The sequence below is a fragment of the Lepidochelys kempii genome, chromosome 2 (assembly GCF_965140285.1).
Source record: "Lepidochelys kempii isolate rLepKem1 chromosome 2, rLepKem1.hap1, whole genome shotgun sequence".
In the NCBI taxonomy this organism is placed as follows: Eukaryota; Metazoa; Chordata; order Testudines; family Cheloniidae; genus Lepidochelys; species Lepidochelys kempii.
The window spans coordinates 467651-490566 of NC_136381.1; the positions used below are offsets into that span (position 1 = coordinate 467651).

At 48.5% G+C, this 22916-nt stretch overlaps 1 protein-coding gene across 29 annotated transcripts in view; it reads right to left on the reverse strand.

Annotated features, from left to right (window-relative positions):
- The window catches only part of SCRIB (scribble planar cell polarity protein), a 239190-nt gene that overhangs the window by 71954 nt on the left and 144320 nt on the right, over positions 1-22916 (reverse strand). For 25 of the 29 annotated variants that reach the window (XR_013635276.1, XM_078851362.1, XM_078851365.1 and 22 more), the window contains one exon: positions 18090-18158. The exons of the other annotated variants lie outside the window; for them this stretch is intronic. Coding sequence is in view for 24 of the 25 variants with exons in the window: in XM_078851362.1 (XP_078707488.1) it covers positions 18090-18158 (69 nt within the window). In the remaining variant the exon portion in view is untranslated. The remainder of the gene's footprint in view (positions 1-18089; positions 18159-22916) is intronic. 29 annotated transcript variants of the gene reach the window in all.

The following is a 22916-nucleotide window of genomic DNA, read 5'->3' on the forward strand; positions in this document are numbered from 1 at the left end:
TGGCGGCTGTGATTGCAGAGCCATTGGCCATTATCTTTGAAAACTCGTGGCGAACCGGGGAAGTCCCGGATGACTGGAAAAAGGCTAATGTAGTGCCAATCTTTAAAAAAGGGAAGAAGGAGGATCCTGGGAACTACAGGCCAGTCAGCCTCACTTTAGTCCCTGGAAAAATCATGGAGCAGGTCCTCAAAGAATCAATCCTGAAGCACTTGCATGAGAGGAAAGTGATCAGGAACAGCCAGCATGGATTCACCAAGGGAAGGTCATGCCTGACTAATCTAATCGCCTTTTATGATGAGATGACTGGTTCTGTGGATGAAGGGAAAGCAGTGGATGTATTGTTTCTTGACTTTAGCAAAGCTTTTGACACGGTCTCCCACAGTATTCTTGTCAGCAAGTTAAGGAAGTATGGGCTGGATGAATGCACTACAAGGTGGGTAGAAAGCTGGCTAGATTGTCGGGCTCAACGGGTAGTGATCAATGGCTCCATATCTAGTTGGCAGCCGGTATCAAGTGGAGTACCCCAAGGGTCGGTCCTGGAGCCAGTTTTGTTCAATATCTTCATAAATGATCTGGAGGATGGTGTGGATTGCACTCTCAGCAAATTTGCGGATGATACTAAACTGGGAGGAGTGGTAGATACGCTGGAGGGGAGGGATAGGATACAGAGGGACCTAGACAAATTGGAGGATTGGGCCAAAAGAAATCTGATGAGGTTCAATAAGGATAAGTGCAGGGTCCTGCACTTAGGATGGAAGAACCCAATGCACAGCTACAGACTAGGGACCGAATGGCTAGGCAGCAGTTCTGCGGAAAAGGACCTAGGGGTGACAGTGGACGAGAAGCTGGATATGAGTCAGCAGTGTGCCCTTGTTGCCAAGAAGGCCAATGGCATTTTGGGATGTATAAGTAGGGGCATAGCGAGCAGATCGAGGGACGTGATCGTTCCCCTCTATTCGACATTGGTGAGGCCTCATCTGGAGTACTGTGTCCAGTTTTGGGCCCCACACTTCAAGAAGGATGTGGATAAATTGGAGAGAGTCCAGCGAAGGGCAACAAAAATGATTAGGGGACTGGAACACATGAGTTATGAGGAGAGGCTGAGGGAGCTGGGATTGTTTAGCCTGCAGAAGAGAAGAATGAGGGGGGATTTGATAGCTGCTTTCAACTACCTGAAAGGGGGTTCCAAAGAGGATGGCTCTAGACTGTTCTCAATGGTAGCAGATGACAGAACGAGGAGTAATGGTCTCAAGTTGCAGTGGGGGAGGTTTAGATTGGATATTAGGAAAAACTTTTTCACTAAGAGGGTGGTGAAACACTGGAATGCGTTACCTAGGGAGGTGGTAGAATCTCCTTCCTTAGAGGTTTTTAAGGTCAGGCTTGACAAAGCCCTGGCTGGGATGATTTAACTGGGAATTGGTCCTGCTTTGAGCAGGGGGTTGGACTAGATGACCTTCTGGGGTCCCTTCCAACCCTGATATTCTATGATTCTATGATATTGAACAAAACCGGCCCCAGGACCGACCCTTGGCGCACTCCACTTGATACCGGCTGCCAGCTAGACATGGAGCCATTGATCACTACCCGTTGAGCCCGACAATCTAGCCACCTGCCTACTCCCACCTGTTAATTCCCTGCTTGCATGTCTGAGGGTCACATTCACCATCTTAACTACAGCATTACATTAAGTACTTTTCAGTGCCACTGCATTTCAGAATACAGTCCAATCTTGTAAGTCCTACATTCTTTGTTCTTAGATATATGAACTTGCATTTAGCTATAATAAAACATATGTTGTTCAAATGAGCCCACCGTACCAAGTGATCCAGATTGGTCTGTATAAGTGACCTGTCCCCATCATTATTTACCACACCACCAATTTTTGGATCATCTGCAAATTTTACTAGCAATGATTTTGTTTTTTCTTCCGTATCATTGATAATGACAGTGAATAACACTGGGTCAAGAATAAATCACAGTGCGAGCCCATTAAAACATCTCCTTTGATAACAATTCTTTTTTTATAATTACATTTTGTGAGCTATACATTAACCAGATATTAATCCATTTAATGTAGGCCACATTGATTTTGTTGGGCTAACTGTTCTAAATGTCAGAATGTCAATTGTCTGCATTTCCTAACAGCTTATTTGTACTCATCGCTAGCAGCTTCCCCATTTTTCCATTTATATAAAGTCCAAGTTGACTACCCCAATCTTCCAAGGTAGAGAAGAGTATCATCAATCATTCAAGCATATCTGCTAGTTATATGGTATCTGCATAAGCTAAAGAGCTCAATTCTAAATCACCCAACATCACGCCATTCAACTTGTATACCATTCTGAATATCAAATTTAGGAATCTGATGAAAAGTGATGGTGCTTCCATACCCACTTGCTGTACACCAAACTTTGACTTGAACCAGTTGCTTAATATTCCACCAATTCTTATGGCACTACAGGAGTTTTCATACATAACTTTTATAATTTTAGTTGTCCTATCTGGAACTCCATATGATTTTAACTGCTTTCTACAATGCTTCCCTCCAAACCAAATCAAATGCCTTTGTGAAGTCAATGAAAACAGCAAACATTTTCAATCCCCATTCTCACTTTTTTCCATCAACTGTTGGCATGTGAATATCTCATCAATGCAACTTTGGCGTGGTCTGAAGCCACACTGTTCCTCACCTACTACTTCTTCTAAAACTGGCTTTAATCTGTTGCCAATTGCTTTCATCATGATTTCTTCCTGTACTGGTAATCTAAGCTTATACCTCTACAATTATTCAGATCCACATGATCTCCTTTCTTCATGACTGGTACAACTACTGCCTTTAGCCAGTCATGCATTCACTCCCTCTGGGGCACCTGGCATTGGCCGCTGCCAGCAGACAGGATGCTGGTCTGGATGGACCTTTGGTCTGACCCAGTCTGGCCTTTCTTATGTTCTTATGTAGTACCTCCTCTTGCTCCCATACCTTCTTATATATTTTTCCTAGAGCTTTGATAGCACTTGTCCCACCAACTTTTAACAGTTCAGCTGTTATGTCTATTTCCTACAACTTTCCCATTTTTAACTACTTCACTGCTCTTTCTATTTCTTCTCCGGATGGTGGTTCAGTGCTGCTATCCATTCTGCCTTGCAAGCTTCCCTGTTCATTTAGTATGTCTAGATGGGGTTCAGCACTTTGTCCAAATGTTCCTTCCCTGCTTTCAGGCCCTCTTCAGGAATTGTTCTCAGTTCACCAATAGCCTTTCTTACAACTTGCATAGTTGGCCTAATGGTATTTTCCATAGAACATAGCCTTTTTGTACATTGTTTTCATAGCTTGTTTTCCTGACACCTCCTCTAATTGTTCAGCCTCTTCTCTTCAGAACTTTTGCTTGTCCAATCTGTCATTTCTTCACTGCTTTGCATAACACTTTTATTTCTTCCACTTTCCCAGCAGTCTTGGCTTTTTTGCTGTAATGCCAAGAAGACGAAGTGTGTGCATCTCGGAAAAGGGACAAGCGATAAAGTGTTGAAATGCAGCAGTAGAGAAGCTATAGAACAAGTAAAATGTTACATGTACCTAGGAAGCTTGATCATTGTTGATGGTTCCATCAAGAATGAAGTTAAAAGGAGATTTGCTTTAGCTACAAGTGCTACATAGATATTGATGAAATTACGGACTGATAAACATGTTATATTTGGTACCAACATGAAAATTTATCAGACTAGTGTACTAACAGTATTACTCTTAGGTCTGGAAGCAGCTGCTTTAAATGAAACAGACATTAGAAAGCTAGAAGCAGTAGAAGTTGGCAGGTGGAAATAAAGAAGACAAAGTAGGATGTGAAGTCAGGGTATGGTATTGGCTGTAATTGAAAAGATTACAGTGGTGGGGACACTATAGACGACAGAGGATAGGATGCCAAAGAAAATAATGCAACGCAACCAAGATCAGCCAAACCTAGAGGCCGACCACCGATGAGATGGCAGAACATCACACACATTGGCAAGATCAAGCTGTGTTTAATGGAGAAACAAGCCACAGACAGGACTGAAGTTCCCGGTGTTTGTAAAGATGCTTTGGGATGAGAATTATATATAAATTGGTCATTTCACCTCCTCTCTTAACCAGGATGGTTTTTTAATCAAAGTAGCCTTTTTTCATGATTGCAGAATTGCACTTTTTTGAGCAGCTAATAAAACATTATTAAACAACTCTCAATTATAAGGAACATTTTTGTTTATTGCAGTGTGGTTGTAGCCATGTCAGTCCCAGGATATCAGAGACACAAGGTGCGTGAGGTAATATCTTTTATTGGACTAACTTCTGTTGGTGAGAGAGACAAGCTTTTGGGCTGACACAGAGCTCTTCTTCAGGCCTGGGAAAGATACTCAGAATATCACAGCTAAATATAAGGTTGCTTACAGACTTAGTGGATCATAGATTGTTGTAACGAGATACAAATCTAGTGCCTTTACTGAGTCCATGATTTTTAGTGTCTAACAAAGAAGTGAATTTAATGTCCCAGACTTGTCTTTTGAAGGTGTTGTACAGGCTTCCTTTGAGGATGAGGACTAAGAGGTCAGATATGAAGGGAGCACTTTGTGAAAAATGTTCGCTCAGGGGTGAATTGGTGTTTTTGTCTTTTATCATTTTCCTGTGTGAATTCATTCGAGAGAGAAGTGATTGTCTCGTTATACCCACACAGTTGTTATTGGGGCCTCCAGTTCACTGGATGGAAGTACATTTTTCTTTCCACTCAGCTTTGTTGAGATAATTGGACCTACAGATTCACCCCAAATTGTGAGCTCAACTGTAAAAGTACATGAAAGTTTGAAAGCATCACAATAATCTACAATTAATGTTGATGAGAAAAGTTGCAAAAGGGAGACAGAAAGACTAAATTAGTACAAGCAAAAAGGTCTACTGAGGGTGACCAGATATCCCGATTTTATAGGGACAGTCCCGATATTTGGGGCTTTGTCTTATATAGGCGCCTGTTGCCCTCCACCCCATCCCGATTTTTCACACTTGCTATCTGGTCACCCTACCTGATATAATTCAAGGACCGTGTCATAGTTGGGTGGCTAAAGACAGAGTACCAGTCTGCTGGAGGGAGGAAGGCATGAACAGCTGCTAGGTGGACTTGTAATGAGGTGATCAAGATTTCAGGGTTCTTTAGAGACAGGAGGTAATCTAAAACGATAGGGGATGCTTGAAGAGACTGGGTGAGACTGATTGTGCTGCACCCAGGCAGAGAAGTGTTTTCATTTAGCCAAATAACAGGTTCTGGTCGATTCTTTTCTACTGTGTAAGTATAGCCTGGACAGGGGATAAACAAGAGCGCTCTACTTCCGATGGCCATCCAAACACCAGCCCATGAGGTGGAGAGAACCTGGGTTGAGGTATTTGGCCCTGCTCCTGTCCTGCATCTGGAGTTCTGAGAAGGGGTGGATTTTGATTGGAGTGTGGGCTGACACTGACAAAACTGTCTGGGATTATGGCTCCTCTGGAACAATACAGGGGAAGTTTTCTGTTCGTTTCTGATGCAAAGAGGTTCCATAGAGGTGTGCCCCACTGTGTGAAAATGTCTGTAAGAACATGTATTTCCCACTCGTGGTCCACTGAGAAGCACCTGCTGAGGTTGTCTGCTAAGGAGTTGTGAACTTGCAGGAGGTATGCCATCTGGATTGTGATGTTGGGCCTGATGCACCAGTTCCGAAGCCTGACTGCCTCTAGACACAGTGGGAGAGATCTTGCTTCTCCCTGTTTGTTTATGTAGACGACGGTGATGATACTGTCTGACATCACCTGGAGGTGGAGGGTGTGAATGAATGGGAGGAAGGCCTTCCATGCAAGGGTGAGCGCCCACAGCTCCAGCATGTTGATATATAGTCTGGCCTCCTGTGGGATCCATATGCCCTGAGCAGTGTGACTGTTCAGGTGGGTACCCCACCCCAGAAGGGATGCATTCATGTACAATGGTGACAGTGGCAGTGGATAAGGGAATTCCCAGTCGTACCTTATCTGGGTTTGATCACCAAACGAAGGTGGAGGTGATCCTGGTAGGAATGGTCACATTGGAGTTGATGTGGTTTGTTGGGCGAGTGGACTGAATTGAGCCAGGCCTGCAGGCAATGTAGATGAAGCATGGCAAAGGGTGTGCCATATGACTTAGAAGCAATAGGCATATTTACACTGTAGTCCTTGGTCTGCAGGAAATCAAAGAATTAGGTTGTGCATAGTTTGAAACCTAAGAGGAAGGTTCTTGCAGAAACAGAGTCCCGATAAAGTTTATTGTCCTCGTGGGGGATAAAACAGACTTTTCTCTGTTTGTACGAACCCCCACAGCTGCAAGACTTTGAACAAGGAATTGAATAGCCGACCAGCCCTCCTGTCAGTGTGACCTACCAGGAGCCATTTGTCAAGATATGGAAAGACTATGTAGCCCTGATAGCTCATCTAGGCCACTGCCTCAGAGAAAACTTTAGTTTTAGAAAACTTTAGTCTGAGTTATCAGCAGCTATCAAATCCCCCCTCATTCTTCTCTTCTGCAGGCTAAAGGTTGATTAGGACACCTGAAGCCAATCAGGGCTGGCTGAAACTAGTTAAAAGCCTCCCAGTCAGTCAGGTGGGTGTGCATTTCAGGAGCTGTGGGAGGAAGTTGCGCTGTTGGAGAGGCTGAGTAGTACACACCGTATCAGGCACAAGGAAGGAGGCCTTGAGGTAAGGGTGAAGTGGAGCTTGAGGAAGTGGGGGCTGCTGTGGGGGAAGTAGCCCAGGGAATTGTACATGTCATGTTTCTGAAAGGTCCGCTACCATAGCTGATACTGTTAGGGTTCCTAGGCTGGAGCCTGGAGTAGAGGGTGGGCCGGGCTCCCCCCCCGCCTTGCCCCCTGATTAATCACTGAGACTGGGAGACAACAGAGACTGTGCAAGGAAGGATAACTTCTCCTCACCTCCCTCGCTGGCTTATGATGAAAATGGCTCAGTAAACTGTGACCCTTGTCTCTAGAGAGAGAAGGGTTACGTGGAGGGTCACAGTGAGCCTCTGAGGCTAGCAAAATTCGCCAGGAAACGCGGGACCCACGGAGGCAAGGACAGAGCTTTGTCACAACTGGTGCCAGGAGTGGGAATTCGTTCACAGAGTGGCGGAAGAAAAAGGTTTAAAAAAAAAAAGTGCACTGGGGTTTTGGATTTTTTTGTTTTGTTTTGGTTTGTTTGTTTGCTTTGTACCACAATGGAGGAGGTGGTAAGAGCTCTGGTACAAGCCACGGCAGCCCAACAGGAGGCCATCCGGGTTCAGGCAATGGCACAACAGGAGTCTATGCGGCTACAGCAGGAAACCAATCAATTACTGATGAGCCAGGCGACCCAAGATCGTGCCCTCTTGAGAGAGGTGGTGGACCAGCTGAAGATCCTCACCACCCAGGCCCGGGGGTCCGACAGGACGCGAGCCCTGAGGGCCACTGGTTGTCTGCCAAAGATGACGTAAGGAGATGACGTAGAGGCATATCTCCTCTCATTCGAAAGGACTGCTCAGCGTGAGGCGTGGCCCCAGGAGCAGTGGGTCAGCATTCTCGTCTCTTTTTTGTGTGGAGAGGCCCAGAAGGCCGACTTTGACTTGCCTGCCACGGATGCCACTGACAATACCCGTCTGAAGGCAGAGATCCTAGCACGATCAGGGGTAACGGCAGCAGTAAAGGCCCAGAGGTTCCATGAGTGGAAATACCAGGAGAACAAACCCTGAGGTCCCAGCTATTCAACCTCATACACCTCACATGGAAGTGTTTACAGCCCGAGGCGTGCACGCCAGAGGAGATTTTGGAGACCCTGGTCATAGACCATTACATGCGGGGACTGCCGCCAGATCTCCGCAAATGGGTAGGCCAGAACGATCCATCCACATACGAGACGATCACACTGGTAGAAAGATGGATGACAGCCAGGGAACTGACCCGACTACTCAAGGAAGGCCCCTTTTGAAGCAAGCACCCGACCCCAACCCTGGAAGGTTGGGCAGCCAAACCCCCAGGGAGTCCTAGGTGGAAGAAGTGGGGGGCGAAAACCAGCGGGAACCCCAGAAGGAAGGGATTGGCCTGAGTGGGGCGAACCCCAGGACTAAACCCCCTAACCCCCAGGATAAGGGAGTGATTAAAAGCAATTATAGATGTTATGCATGTGGGGAGTGGGGACACATAGCAGCACAGTGTCCCAGCACCGAGGAGCCTATGCAATGTAATTTGGGGGATTGGGAGGTCCCATGCTCCCTTATCCACCTCGCGGGGGTCGCATTAGCCCCGCATAATTACACCAGGCCAGTGAGGATAAATGGAGCTGAGACTACTGCGCTTGTGGACTCTGGGAGTGCTATCACCCTCATATCGGGTAAGCTGGTAAAAAGTAGTCAGCTGCTACAAGCCAAACACGCAGCAATGACGTGCATGCATGGGACCATGAGCCATTACCCCACCATCACAGTGGAGACAGAGGTTCAGGGAAACCCCATTGAGGTGACCGTGGGCGTAGTTCCTAAACTCCCATATCCTGTAGTCATTGGGAGGGACTATCCAGGGTTTGATAATATACTCCCCCCGGAGAGTAGGAGGGAGGTGGGGACGCTGAGGACAGCGACTCGTCACTGCGGGAATGTCAACCCCCGATGTTCGCTGAGATTTCTCAGGATCTGTTCTCGGCCCCCCGAAAGACCCAGAAGACAAAAAAAGAGAGGAAGGCCGTGAAGGCCTTGGGAACCCGGATCCTGACCCAGGGCCAGAAGACCTCCCTAGTAGGCTGATGGACGCAAGCAGCCAACAGAGAAACTTGCACCACAGAAGGTGAGCCAGAGGCTGCCCCCAGCCATGACGGCGGCAAACTGTTGGAAGAAGCCAAAGCCGGCCCCTGGGAGCTTGGGCAGGTTAGTCCTAGGAGAAAGACTTTTGGGCGGGACCCAGGGGAGGACCCCAGATATGATAACGCCAGGAAAGAGGTGGCCGAAATCAATGGGATACCTGTGGATGGGAAGGTCCGGGGTCCCGGACCTTACTTTATAGTGAAGAAAGATCTCCTGTACCACGTGGTGCAAATGCAGGAGCAAGAGATACAACAACTTCTGGTGCCACAAAAACATCAAAAACCCATATTGAGTCTCGCCCACAGTCACCTGTTTGGAGGACACCTAGGGGTAGAGAAAACCCAGGCACGGATCCTGCGGAGGTTCTTCTCGCCAAGAGTACATGAAGATGTCCGGCGATACTGCACCTCTTGTCCAGAGTGTCAGTTACATAGCCCTCGCCGGCACTTGCGGGCTCCTTTGATACCTCTTCCAATAATAGAGGTTCCTTTCGAACGGATAGCCATGGATCTGGTAGAGCCCCTAGAGAAGACAGCTCGGGGCCACAAACTTGTGCTTGTTGTACTGGACTATGCAACCCGGTACCCAGAAGCTTTTCCCCTGCGCAACACAGCTTCCAAGACAATAGCTAAGGAGCTAGTACAGATCTTTGCCTGGGTTGGGCTACCCAAGGAGATATTGACTGATCAAGGGACACCTTTCGTGTCCAAGTTGATGAAAGATCTCTGTTCATTGCTCCATGTACAAGCCCTATGGACCTCTGTACCACCCGCAAACAGATGGCCTTGTGGAAAGGTTCAATAGGACCCTCAAGGCCATGATCAGGGAAGGGGTGAGCCGGGATGGGAAAGATTGGGATACCTTATTGCCTTACTTCATATACGCCATCCAGGAGGTTCCGCAAGCCTCCACGGGTTTCTCTCCATTCAAACTACTATATGGGCGCCACCCTCGGGGCATATTGGATATAGCCAGAGAAGCCTGGGAAGAGGAGCCAAATCCCGGAAGGAACACAGTTGAGCATGTACTGCAGATGAGAGATCGGATAGCCTGAGTTACGCCCATTGTACGGGAACACTTGGAGAGAGCACAGGAGACCCAAAGAACCCATTATAACCACCAAGCGAAGCTTCGACGGTTCCAACCAGGGGATCAGGTGATGGTACTGGTGCCCACAGCAGAAAGTAAACTGTTGGCCCTGTGGCAAGGACCCTACGAAGTAACCGAAGCCGTGGGAGAGGTGAACTATAAGGTGCAGCAGCCAGGCCGCCAGAAATTGGAGCAAATTTACCACATCAATCTTCTAAAACCTTGGCACGATTCAGAGGCATGCTTAGTCATGCAGGAGACACTTCCCCAGGATGATAACTTACACGAGCAAGTGAGATCATCCGACTTGACGCCAATCCAAAAGATCGAGGCAGCTGACATGTCTCTTTCAAAGACGGCCTCCTCCTTTTGCTTTAAAGATGGCGCTGACATTTGAGAAATCCTAGACAAATTGGAGGATTGGGCCAAAAGAAATCTGATGAGGTTCAACAAGGACAAGTGCAGAGTCCTGCACTTAGGATGGAAGAATCCAATGCACCGCTACAGACTAGGGACCGAATGGCTAGGCAGCAGTTCTGCTGAGAAGGACCTAGGGGTGACAGTGGACGAGAAGCTGGATATGAGTCAACAGTGTGCCCTTGTTGCCAAGCAGGCCAATGGCCTTTTGGAGTGTATAAGAAGGGGCAGCAGATCGAGGGACATGATTGTTCCCCTCTATTCGACATTGGTGAGGCCTCATCTGGTGTACTGTGTCCAGTTTTGGGCCCCACACTACAAGAAGGATGTGGAGAAATTGGAGAGAGTCCAGCGAAGGGCAACAAAAGTGATTAGGGGTCTGAAACACATGACTTATGAGGAGAGGCTGAGGGAACTGGGATTGTTTAGTCTGAGGAAGAGAAGAATGAGGGGGAATTTGATAGCTGCTTTCAACTACCTGAAAGGTGGATTCAAAGAGGATGGATCTAGACTATTCTCAGTGATAGCAGATGACAGGACAAGGAGTAATGGTCTCAAGTTGCAGTGGGGGAGGTTTAGATTGGATATTAGGAAAAACGTTTTCACTAGGAGGGTGGTGAAACACTGGAATGCATTACCTAGGGAGGTGGTGGAATCCTCTTCCTTAGAAGTTTTTAAGGTCAGGCTTGACAAAGCCCTGGCTGGGATGATTTAGTGGGGATTGGTCCTGCTCTGGGCAGGGGGTTGGACTAGATGACCTCCAGAGGTCCCTTCCAACTCTGTTATTCTATGATTCTATGACATGATTAATCGCAACCGAGATGTGTTCTCTACAAAACCAGGGCTGACGACTAAAACCTAGCACCATATTCACACAATCCCCGGAGCCAAGGTAACATTGAGACCCTACTGAATTCCAGCAGCCAAAAAAGAAGAAACCAAGGCCAAAGTAAAGAAAATGTTAGAATTAGGGGTTATTGAAGAATCTTACAGTCAGTGGTCCAGTCCAGTTGTTCTAGTGCCTAAACCTGACGGTACCATGAGACTCTGTAATGACTTTCGCCGACTGAATGAAATATCCCAGTTTGATGCATACCCCCTACCACGCATCGACGAACTGGTTGACCGACTGGGTAGTGCCCGATTCTTGACTACACTGGATCTGACAAAAGGGTACTGGCAGATTCCTCTGACCAAAGAAGCTAAAGAAAAGACAGCATTCTCCACCCCGGATGGGCTATTCCAGTACACCGTCCTCCCTTTTGGGCTACATGGGGGCCACAGCCACATTCCAGCGCCTCATGGATAAGCTGCTGCGCCCCCATACTAGTTATGCAGCTTCATACCTAGATGATGTCATCATCCATATGCCAGACTGGGGAACCCACTTGGAGAAAGTTGAGGCAGTACTGCGCACCTTAAGGCGGGCTGGCCTCACTGCTAATCCCTCTAAATGTGCCATAGGGCTAGCAGAGGCTAGGTACCTGGGATATATTGTGGGAAGGGGCATAATGAAACCCCAAACGAATAAGCTAGAGGCAATTCAAAATTGGCCCCGGCTGACCCGAAAGAAGCAGATCCGTGTGTTCCTAGGCATGGTAGGCTACTACCAACGTTTTATTCCCCACTTCGCCACTAGGGCAAGTTCCCTAACAGACCTGGTGAAGGCCCGAGGTCCAGACATGGTAAAGTGGACCGACGCAGCAGAGGGGGCATTCACAGACCTTTGGACGGCCCTCTGTAATGACCCCGTACTCACAGCCCTGGACTTTAACAGGGAATTTATTTTACAAACAGATGCTTCTGAGGTGGGGTTGGGGGCAGTTCTGTCGCAATTGGTGGGAGAAGAGGAACACCCCATCTTCCACCTAAGCAGAAAGCTTCTCCCAAGAGAACAGAAATACGCAGTAGTCGAAAGAAAATGCCTTGCTGTCAAATGGAGACACTGCATTATTACCTCTTAGGCCGGCGATTTACTCTTGTGACGGACCATGCACCCCTCCACTGGATGCAGCGGAATAAGGAAAAGAATGCAAGGGTCACCAGGTGGTTCTTATCCCTCCTACCATTCCAGTTCTGCATACGGCACAGGGCTGGATGCCACCATGGCAACGCTGATGGTTTGTCACAAGCATACTGCCTGGCGTCCCAAGTTGCCAAATCTACGGTGTTGAGTAGAGGGGGGGGGATATGTGACGGGGCAAGGCCAGATGGCTACAGAAAAATAGTGGGAGATAGATAAATTAGCTCCAGGCTAAACAAATCCCTGGTACCAGGATAAGTGAAATGGCAGCTGCTCCAAGTCAAGTAAGACACCTGGGGACAATTAAGAACTTTCCAGAAGGCAGGGAGAATGCTAGGTTGATTGGGACACCTGAAGCCAATCAGGGCTGGCTGAAACTAGTTAAAAGCCTCCCATTTAGTCAGGTGGGTGTGCATGTCAGGAGCTGTGGGAGGAAGTTGCACTGTTGGAGAGGCTGAGTAGTACACACCATATCAGGCACAAGGAAGGAGGCCCTGAGGTAAGGGTGAAGTGGAGCTTGAGGAAATGAGGGCTGCTGTGGGGGAAGTAGCCCAGGGAATTGTACATGTCATGTTTCTAAAAGGTCAGCTACCATAGCTGATACTATTAGGGTCCCTGGGCTGGAGCCCAGAGTAGAGGGTGGGCCTGGGCTCCCCGCCCCCTTTTCCGCCTGATTAATCACTGAGACTGGGAGACAACAGAGACTGTGCAAGGAAGGATAACTTCTCCTCACCTCCCTCGCTGGCTTATGATGAAAATGGCTCAGTAGACTGTGACCCTTGTCTTTAGAGAGAGAAGGGTTACGTGGAGGGTCACAGTGAGCCTCTGAGGCTAGTGAAATCCGCCAGGAAACGCAGGACCCACGGAGGCAAGGATAGAGCTTTGTCACAATATATACATACAGAGAGGGTGGAAGTTGCCATACAAACTGTAAGAGGCTAGTTAGTTAAGAGGAGCTATTATCAGCAGGAGAAAAAAACTTGTGTAGTGATAATCAAGATGGCCCATTTAGACAGTTGACAAGAAGGTGTGAGGATACTTAACATGGGGAAACAGAGTCAATACGTGTAATGAGCCAGCCACTTCCAGTCTCTATTCACACCCAAGTTCATGGTATCTAGTTTGCATATGAATTCAAGCTCAGCAGTTGCTGCAAACTAGATACCATGAACTTGGGTGTGAATAGAGACCGGAAGTGGCTGGCTCATTACACATATTGACTCTATTTCCCCATGTTAAATATCCTCACACCTTCTTATCAACTGTCTAAATGGGCCATCTTGATTATCACTACACAAGTTTTTTTCTCCTGCTGATAACAGCTCATCTTAATTAATTAGCCTCTTACAGTTAGTATGGCAACTTCCACCTTCTCTGTATGTATGTATTGTGACAAAGCTCTGTCCTAGCCTCCGCGGGTCCCGCGTTTCCTGGCGGATTTCGCTAGCCTCAGAGGCTATATATATATATATATATATATATCATAGAATCATAGAATATCAGGGTTGGAAGGGACGTCAGGAGGTCATCTAGTCCAGCGCCCTACTCAAAGCAGGACCAATCCCCAATTAAATCATCCCAGCCCGGGCTTTGTCAAGCCTGACCTTAAACTTCTAAGAAAGGAGATTCTACCACCTCTCTAGGTAACGCATTCCAGTGTTTCACCACCCTCCTAGTGAAAAAGTTTTTCCTAATATCCAACCTAAACCTCCCCCACTGCAACTTGAGACCATTACTCCTTGTCCTGTCATCTTCTACCACTGAGAATAGTCTAGAACCATCCTCTTTGGAACCATCTCTCAGGTAGTTGAAAGCAGCTATCAAATCCCCCCTCATTCTTCTCTTCTGCAGACTAAACAATCCCAGTTCCCTCAGCCTCTCCTCATAAGTCATGTGTTCCAGACCCCTAATCATTTTTGTTGCCCTTCGCTGGACTCTCTCCAATTTATCCACATCCTTCTTGTAGTGTGGGGCCCAAAACTGGACACAGTATTCCAGATGAGGCCTCACCAATGTCGAATAGAGGGGAACGATCACGTCCCTCAATCTGCTGGCTATGCCCCTACTTATACATCCCAAAATGCCATTGGCCTTCTTGGCAACAAGGGCACACTGTTGACTCATATCCAGCTTCTCGTCCACTGTCACCCCTAGGTCCTTTTCTGCAGAACTGCTGCCTAGCCATTCGGTCCCTAGTCTGTAGCGGTGCATTGGATTCTTCCGTCCTAAGTGCAGGACCCTGCACTTATCCTTGTTGAACCTCATCAGATTTCTTTTGGCCCAATCCTCCAATTGTCTAGGTCCCTCTGTATCCTAACCCTACCTGCCACCGTATCTACCACTCCTCCTAGTTTAGTATCATCCGCAAATTTGCTGAGAGTGCAATCCACACCATCCTCCAGATCATTAATGAAGATATTGAACAAAAGCGGCCCCAGGACCGACCCTTGGGGCACTCCACTTGATACCGGCTGCCAACTAGACATGGAGCCATTGATCACTACCCGTTGAGCCCGACAATCTAGCCAACTTTCTACCCACCTTGTAGTGCATTCATCCAGCCCATACTTCTTTAACTTGCTGACAAGAATACTGTGGGAGACAGTGTCAAAAGCTTTGCTAAAGTCAAGAAACAATACATCCACTGCTTTTCCTTCATCCACAGAACCCGTAATCTCATCATAGAAGGCGATTAGATTAGTCAGGCATGACTTTCCCTTGGTGAATCCATGCTGACTGTTCCTGATCACTTTCCTCTCGTGTAAGTGCTTCAGGATTGATTCCTTGAGGACCTGCTCCATGATTTTTCCGGGGACTGAGGTGAGGCTGACTGGCCTGTAGTTCTCAGAATCCTCCTTCTTCCCTTTTTTAAAGATGGGCACTACATTAGCCTTTTTCCAGTCGTCCGGGACTTCCCCCAATTGCCATGAGTTTTAAAGATAATGGCCAATGGCTCTGCAATCACAGCCGCCAACTCCTTTAGCACTCTCGGATGCAATGCATATATATATATATATATATATATATATATATTCTTACTATATGTTCCATTCTATGCATCTGATGAAGTAGGCTGTAGCCCAGGAAAGCTTATGCTCTTATAAATTTGTTAGTCTCTAAGGTGCCACAAGTACTCCTGTTCTTTTTGTAAATAAGGAAGTGTTATTTACTCCTTCTCATAATACAAGAACAAGGGGACACCAAATGAAATTAATAGGTAGCAGGTTTAAAACAAACACAAGAAAGTATTTTTTCACGCAACTCACTGTCAACCTCTGGAACTCCTTGCCAGAAGATGTTGTGAAGGCCAATACTATAACAGGGTTCAAAAGGGAGCTAGATAGATTCATGGAAGATAGGTCCATCAATGGCTATTAGCCAGGATGGGCAGGGATGGTGTCCCTAGCCCCTGTTTGCCAGAAGCCTGGATTGGGTGACAGGGCATGGATCACTTGATGATAACCTGTCTGTTCATTCCCTTTGAGGCACCTGCCATTGGCCACAGTCAGAGAACAGGATACTGGGCTTGATGGACCTTTGGTCTGACCCACTATGGCTGTTCCTATGTTCTTATGTTCACTATACATATCTAACTATAAAACTGACTAAAAACTAAAATAGTGTTCAAATTATTTACAGTTTGATGATGAAGAAGCTAGCTATTGCTGCACATACTGAAGAGGTTCCATCTCAGGCCATGGGTAGTAGAAAGGAACGGGAAAGGTGATCGGTCTGCACTGTCCCTTATATCCTTGGTTCAGAGCACAAGGAAGGGAAGGCTGCAGGCCTGGACCAGCGGAAACTGCAAACAAAAATCTTCTGGTCTCAGGTGTATGAAGTGTGTGCGCACCCACACTGGAATACTCATAAGGACATCTCTTGAAGAACAAACAAGATTCCTTCTCATTAAGAAGAAAAGGAACACTATCGAAACCAAACTAACACTAACCAGTAACTGCTAAGAACGTGTCTATTTTCAACTATTTACAAAACAATGGATAAACCACAGTGAGCAGAGATGCTCTGAAACTGTGATGAGACAGAACAGGGGTTGCCCCACACTTTATGCCCTTTGTTGGGGGCATGACGACACTTCGGGCACAGGTACGTCCCCCCATGGACATTCCTGCCCAAAGGAATCTGATCTTGAGTGTACTGGGTGCATGTGCACCAGCAGTAGAGTATATAGAGGTAAGTGCTTAAAGAAAAACATCTCTGTTCAGTGGGCTGCTGCTGAAGTCCTGGTGCACAGTGAACGGGCTGGAGACTATTCTAATGCTGTTGAATAAATTGATGGGATAGCTTGCATTTACACACTGCACCCCACGCTGATCATCATATCCAAGAAAGGAACCATCAGAAATCAAAGGGGCTCAAAATGGATGTAGGGAATGACTGGAGGCCTGGAAGAACTCTCATAAGAAGGGATTTTGAAACGATTAGGGTTATTTACCTGACAAAGGAGATGACTAATAGGAGCCATGACTGAAAGACACAAAATAACGACTGGCATAGAGAAGGGTTTCATAGATTTTCAAGGTCAGAGGGGACCACTGTGATACTAGGCTGACCTTCTGCATAACACAGGCCATAGAACTCCCCCAGAATAATTCCTACAACTCATCTTTTAGAAAAGCAGCCAATCTTAATTTAAAAATTGTCAGTAATGGAGAACCCACCACGACCTTTGGTAAATTGGTCCATGGATTAGTTACCCTCACTGTTAAAAATTTATGCCTTATTTCCAGTCTGAATTTGTCTAGCTTCAACTTCCAGTCATTGTATCATCTTAGACCTTTCTCTGCTAGATTGAAGAGCCCATTATTAAACAAATGTCCCCCAAGTAAATACTTATAGACTGTAAGCAAGTCATCCTTTAATCTTTATGTTAAATTAAAGAGATTAAGCTCTTTGCAACTATCACTATAAGGCATGTTTTGTAATCTTTTAAACATTCTTGTAGCTCTTCTCTGAGTGCTCTTCAGTATATCAACACCTTTCTTGAATTGTGGGCACCAGAACTGGACACAGGATTCCAGCAGTGGTCACACCAGTGCCAAATACAGAGGTAAAATAACCTCTCTACTCCTATTCGAGATTTCCCTGTTTATGGATCTAAGGATCACATTAGCTCTTTTGGCCACAGCATCACACTGGGAGGTCATGTTCAGCTGATTATCCACCACAATCCCCAAGCCTCATTCAGAGTCACTGCTTCCCAGGATAGAGTCCGCCTTCCTATAAATATAATGGTCTACATTCTTGTTCCTCGATGTAAACATTTACATTTAGCCATATTAAAATGCATATTGTTTGCTTGTGTCCAGTTTACCAGTAAATCCATATGGTTCTGAGTCAAGGATCTGTCCTCTCCATTATTTACCACTCCCCCAATATTTGTGTCATCTGCAAACTTTATCAGTGATGATTTTTTGTTTCCTCCAAGTCACTGATAATAAAAATGTTAAATAGCCTAAAGACAAGAATCAATCCCTGCTCAATGACAATTCCCCAGTTACATTTTGAGACCTATCAGTTAGCAGTTTTTAATCCATGTAATGTGTGCCATGGTAATTTTATATCATTCTAGTTTTGTAATCAAAACACAGAGAGTTGTCCTCCTGTTCCACCCTCCCATAGTGAAACCTTCTTGCCCTTGAGGTACCCCCTGCCCTTCCCCAAACTGTCAGCCCTGTATGTGAGGGACTCACCTGCTGGCTGCTCGGTGAGTAAGAGGCATCCCGCCTGGAGCTCCCAGGCTCAGACTCGCCTGCTGGAGCCTGAAAAACACAGACAAAACTATGCAGTTACTGCACAGCTGCAGCTCCTGTGCATCTGACCTGGCCCTGGGCCCAGGAGCAGGGGCCATGCAGCAGGGGAGCAGAGCTGGCAACTGGACTGGTGCCAGGAGCAGCCACCACACAGTCGGGGAGCAGAACCAGCACTGGACCCAGGAACAGCTGCCACACAGCAGGAAAGCACAGCCAGCATGGGGAACAAGAGAGCAGCGCTACCCCAAGCTCCATGCCCAGCTGCTGGGGCAAGACTGCCTCCCCTGCCTGAATCAAAGCCCTAAAATAGCCTCTATTCATCCCATAACTCAGTTAGAGGCCTCAGCTCCTCTCCAGCAAATGATAAAGGCCATAGCGCAGACAATTCCTTCTGTCCCAGGGCCCCTTCTGAGTCTCTGCTGCTTGGAGAAGAGGGAGACGACACGTTCCCAACCCCACTCACTGACCAGCAACAAGAAAGCAAAAGATCCAAAGAGATGGGGAAGGGGGAGAGCCTTGAACCTTCCTCACTCTCTCTGTCTTAGGCTTGGTCTGTGCTACGAAATGAGGTAGATACAACTATGGCGCTCAGGAACGTGAAAAATCCTCCTGAGTGATGCAGCGAAACTGACCTAACCCCCAGAGTAGACAGCGCTCAGTCAGCGGGAGAATTCTGCAGTGGTGCCTCTTGGGGAGGAGGAGTACCGACACGGATGGGAGACCCCTCCTGTCAGCAATTGTAGTGTCTACACACAAGTGCTACAGAGAAACCGCTGCACCGTTTTAAGCGTAGACAAGATCTTACGCCCTTATACGGCCCCCACTGCAATTGACTTTTAAACAACTTTGTATTCGTGGATAATCTAGGCACTATACCCAGATGTATAGACACTCTCTTCTTAACCTTGTATTATATAATTTTTTAACATTCGCTTTAATAAATTTTTAAAATCTGAGCATCTTCCAGTCTTCCATGTATTTATCCTCCCAAAACCTCTGTGGGGTAGGAAGGTGCATTATTATCCCCATTTCACGGATGGGAACTGAGGCATAGAGGGCTGGATTCACAAAGCTATTAGCTGCCTAAAGATGCAGATAGCCTAGTGGGATTTACAGCCGTGCCCAAGTGCTTAGCTCACGGAATTCCTGTACACTCCACTAGGCACCTATCTCTGGCTCCAGACAACTAGATACCTTTGCAAACCTGGCCAACTGACTTGCCCAAACTCTGTGGCAAAGCCAGGAATTAAACCCAGGTCTCAAGTGTCATGCTAGCCCCCAAATCAGTTGGCCAGCCTTCTTCTCTGTTTCTCTTCCTATTCTGCCCTTTGGGGCAAACCACGCGGGACATGGCGGTGCAGCTGCAATGGTCTTTTCATCATTGTAGCCTAGGTCCTCAAACAAAGGATTTGTCGTACACAGAGCATAGTAAACCTGAGAGTTCATGTTCCAGCCCCAGTTGTGAAATCGGGGACTTTGTTAAGGCCCGCAGCAGAGCTGTGGGGAACTGGCTGTGCGTGCCTAGAGATAGGACCTGTGCTGCATACTGTCCTAGTGAGCTGGGCTGTCTTCAATGTACAGATGTACAGAAAGGACTCGGGTTTGGACAACGCCAAGTACGTGAATGTGACACCGACACAGGACAAAAGGCTCCATTCTTTGCCACTCCCTGCTGTGACCAAACCACAGACAGACAGGAGCACAAGGGCATGGCCACCCTCCAACCATGCGGTCAGTAACACTTCCAGAGAAATGGCGCTCTGGAGGCACTGTCATGCAAACCCCTCTGATACTGATCACCCTCCCCCAGTGCAGACTGGGGCACGGGGTGCTGCCACTCCCACCCCGTGTCACTGACCCTCCCAGCACAGACAGGGGCACAGGGGCACTCCCACCCCCACCCCATGCCATTGCTACCCCCAGCCCGTGTCACTGACCCCCCAGCACAGACAGGGGCACAGGGGCACTCCCACCCCATGACACTGACCCCCCAGCACAGACAGGGGTACAGGAGCACTCCCACCCCCACCCCATGACACTGACCCCCCAGCACAGACAGGGGCACAGGGGCACTCCCACCCCCACCCCGTGTCACTGACCCCCCAGCACAGACAGGGGCACGGGGGCACTGCAACGCCCCGTGTCACTAACCCCACATCACAGAGTGGGACACAGGGGCAGCTGCCACCCCCACCCCCCATGTCACTGACACACACACCCCAGCACAGACTGGGGCAAGGGGCACTCCCACCCCGTGACACTGACCCCCCAGCACAGACAGGGGGACAGGGGCACTCCCACCCCCACCCCATGACACTGACCCCCCACCCCGTGTCACTGACCCCCCAGCACAGACAGGGGCACAGGGGCACTCCCACCCCATGACACTGACCCCCCAGCACAGATAGGGGCACTCCCACCCCCACCCCATGACACTGACCCCCCAGCACAGACGGGGCACAGGGGCACACCCACACCCACCCCATGTCACTGACCCCCCAGCACAGACAGGGGGACTCCCACCCCCACCCCATGACACTGACCCCCCAGCACAGACAGGGGGACAGGGGCACTCCCACCCCACCCCCAGTGTCATTGACCCTCCCCCCACCCAGCACAGGCTGGGCTCATTCATTGTGTACTAGTTGTCTGGTGGTGGGGCACGTCAGTGACCCCAGCACTGATCCCTGCTATGGGAATGACAAGCTCACACACACAGCAATGTGGGAGGCCCTCAGGAGTCCAGTGCGACACAACACACATGGCACACGACATTGCTGTATGTTAGGTGGGGTTAGCCCCCGAACAGGCCTTGTGCTACCAGCATCCAGGGGCAGGGCATGCTCACTGATTTAGTAGGACACTGGTGGGCTTTAGTTGATGTGACTGCATGCTACACACAAGATGCTGCAGGACTGCTTGCCTTGGAGTAAAGGTTGGTCTTCAGAACTCCCCCCTGGCCATAGCCAAGGGGAGGGCCCCCCAGACAGGCCTTGCCTGCTGCCTTCCCCCTTCGATTAGCCACCACAAAGGGGTTCTCACTGAAGAGGATTGGTTGGGAGTCGACCATACTCTCTTGCTCTGGCTCCTGTGGCTTTGGCAGCTGGTTCTGGGTTAGGGGGCAGCCCACAGGCTCCGGCATGTGTAGCGGGACCAGCGCTGCCCTTTCTGTGTGCTTGCCAGGTGATGCTGGGTCCTGGGGCGGGCTAGTTACACTGCGGCTCAGGCCTGCGATTGGGTCAGGGTCTGAATTCTGGCTGTCCAGAGCCACTGGCAGAGGCAGCAGAGCGCAGTCACTCTCCATTCCAGGGCTGGCTCGATCACACTGAACGAGCTGAGAGGGAAACAAAAGGGTCAGAAACAGAAAGAAAGAACAGCTAGCTTAAGGGAGAGGAGGCAGCAAACATGGTGCCAGTCACTGCCACCACTGCTCCTAGACACCAGGGACAGGAGAGCTCCCACACACAACGCCCATCTCCACAGCTCCCTGGCTCTGCACTAGGGGAATCACAATGCTGAACAGCCTCACGTGCAATGGAGGTGCGCAAAACTCTCCTGCCTCCTGGCAAGGCCTTACCTATGGGATCCCATGAGCTGCCTCCAAGAGGACAGCTTCTTGCTCTGTCTGCATATACGGGAGTGCACAAAATAAGCACATCCCTGTCACATGCCACTTGGATACTTTCTGTACATACTAAGCCCACACTTCCAGCCAGAGACACACACTGAGCCTGCATACACCCACATACACCTCCAGCTCACACTCCACACGTGCTCCAGAGCATTAAACAGGAAAGGCTCCTGGGAAGAACATGGAAGGAAATAGCCAGGGCACCATCCACCCGCTCATTGTCACTGCACAGGCACAGACTAAAGCCTTCCACCGCACTACAGCGCACACGAAAGCAGCTCACTGTCCCTGTAGGGGCTAACACCACCCACCTCACTGCAGCACAACAGGAGAGCAGCTCACTGTCCCTACACTCACTATCTATCATGCACACGAAAGCAGCTCACCATCACCACATTGCCTAATGCCACCCACCTCACTACAATGCACATGAAAGCAGCTCACCATCGTCACACAGGCTAACCACCCACCTCACTACAGTGCACACAAAAGCATCTCACTGTCACCACACAAATTCTTCCCCATCAAAAGGCAGCACAAACATCTCTGGACCCACCATCGTGTCGGCTGTAATGCGGCATTAAAAGGTTGAAGGAAGTCTTGCTCCATCAAGGCCGCAGCTTTCCCCTAGGCTCCATTCACCCTCTCCACAGTGGTTTTACTGGAAGAAGCACTGACCTTTCCTCCTCTAACACTGCAGAGGCCAGACTTTCAGTGGCAGTCTCCTGGTGCGCAGCCAGAGCCCTCTCCAGAGAAGCAGAGACAGTCAGAGCCCAGCACTCCAACCTCCTCCATCCAGAAACAGGCTAAAGAGCTGTGTGACCCTTTCTGCTCCAATCACGTTCTGCGGCCCGAGTCAGGGTGACACTTACAAAAATAGCCCTCCAGGGCGGGGTAGGTGTGTGACTGTAATGGCAGCTGGGAAGCTGAATTTATGCAGAAATTCCTGGCGCTCTCCTGCTCCAACCCCCAGCCTTCCCCATCCCATGCTAAGGCAGCAAAGGGGAGAGTGACGGCTCGTATCAGGTTTCCACAGACACTGAGGTCTGGGTGACACTTATAAAGAGAAAATCATACACCCAACTGTCATAGTGATGCCAGAAAAAACTCTGTGTAGATGAAGTTATAACAGCGAA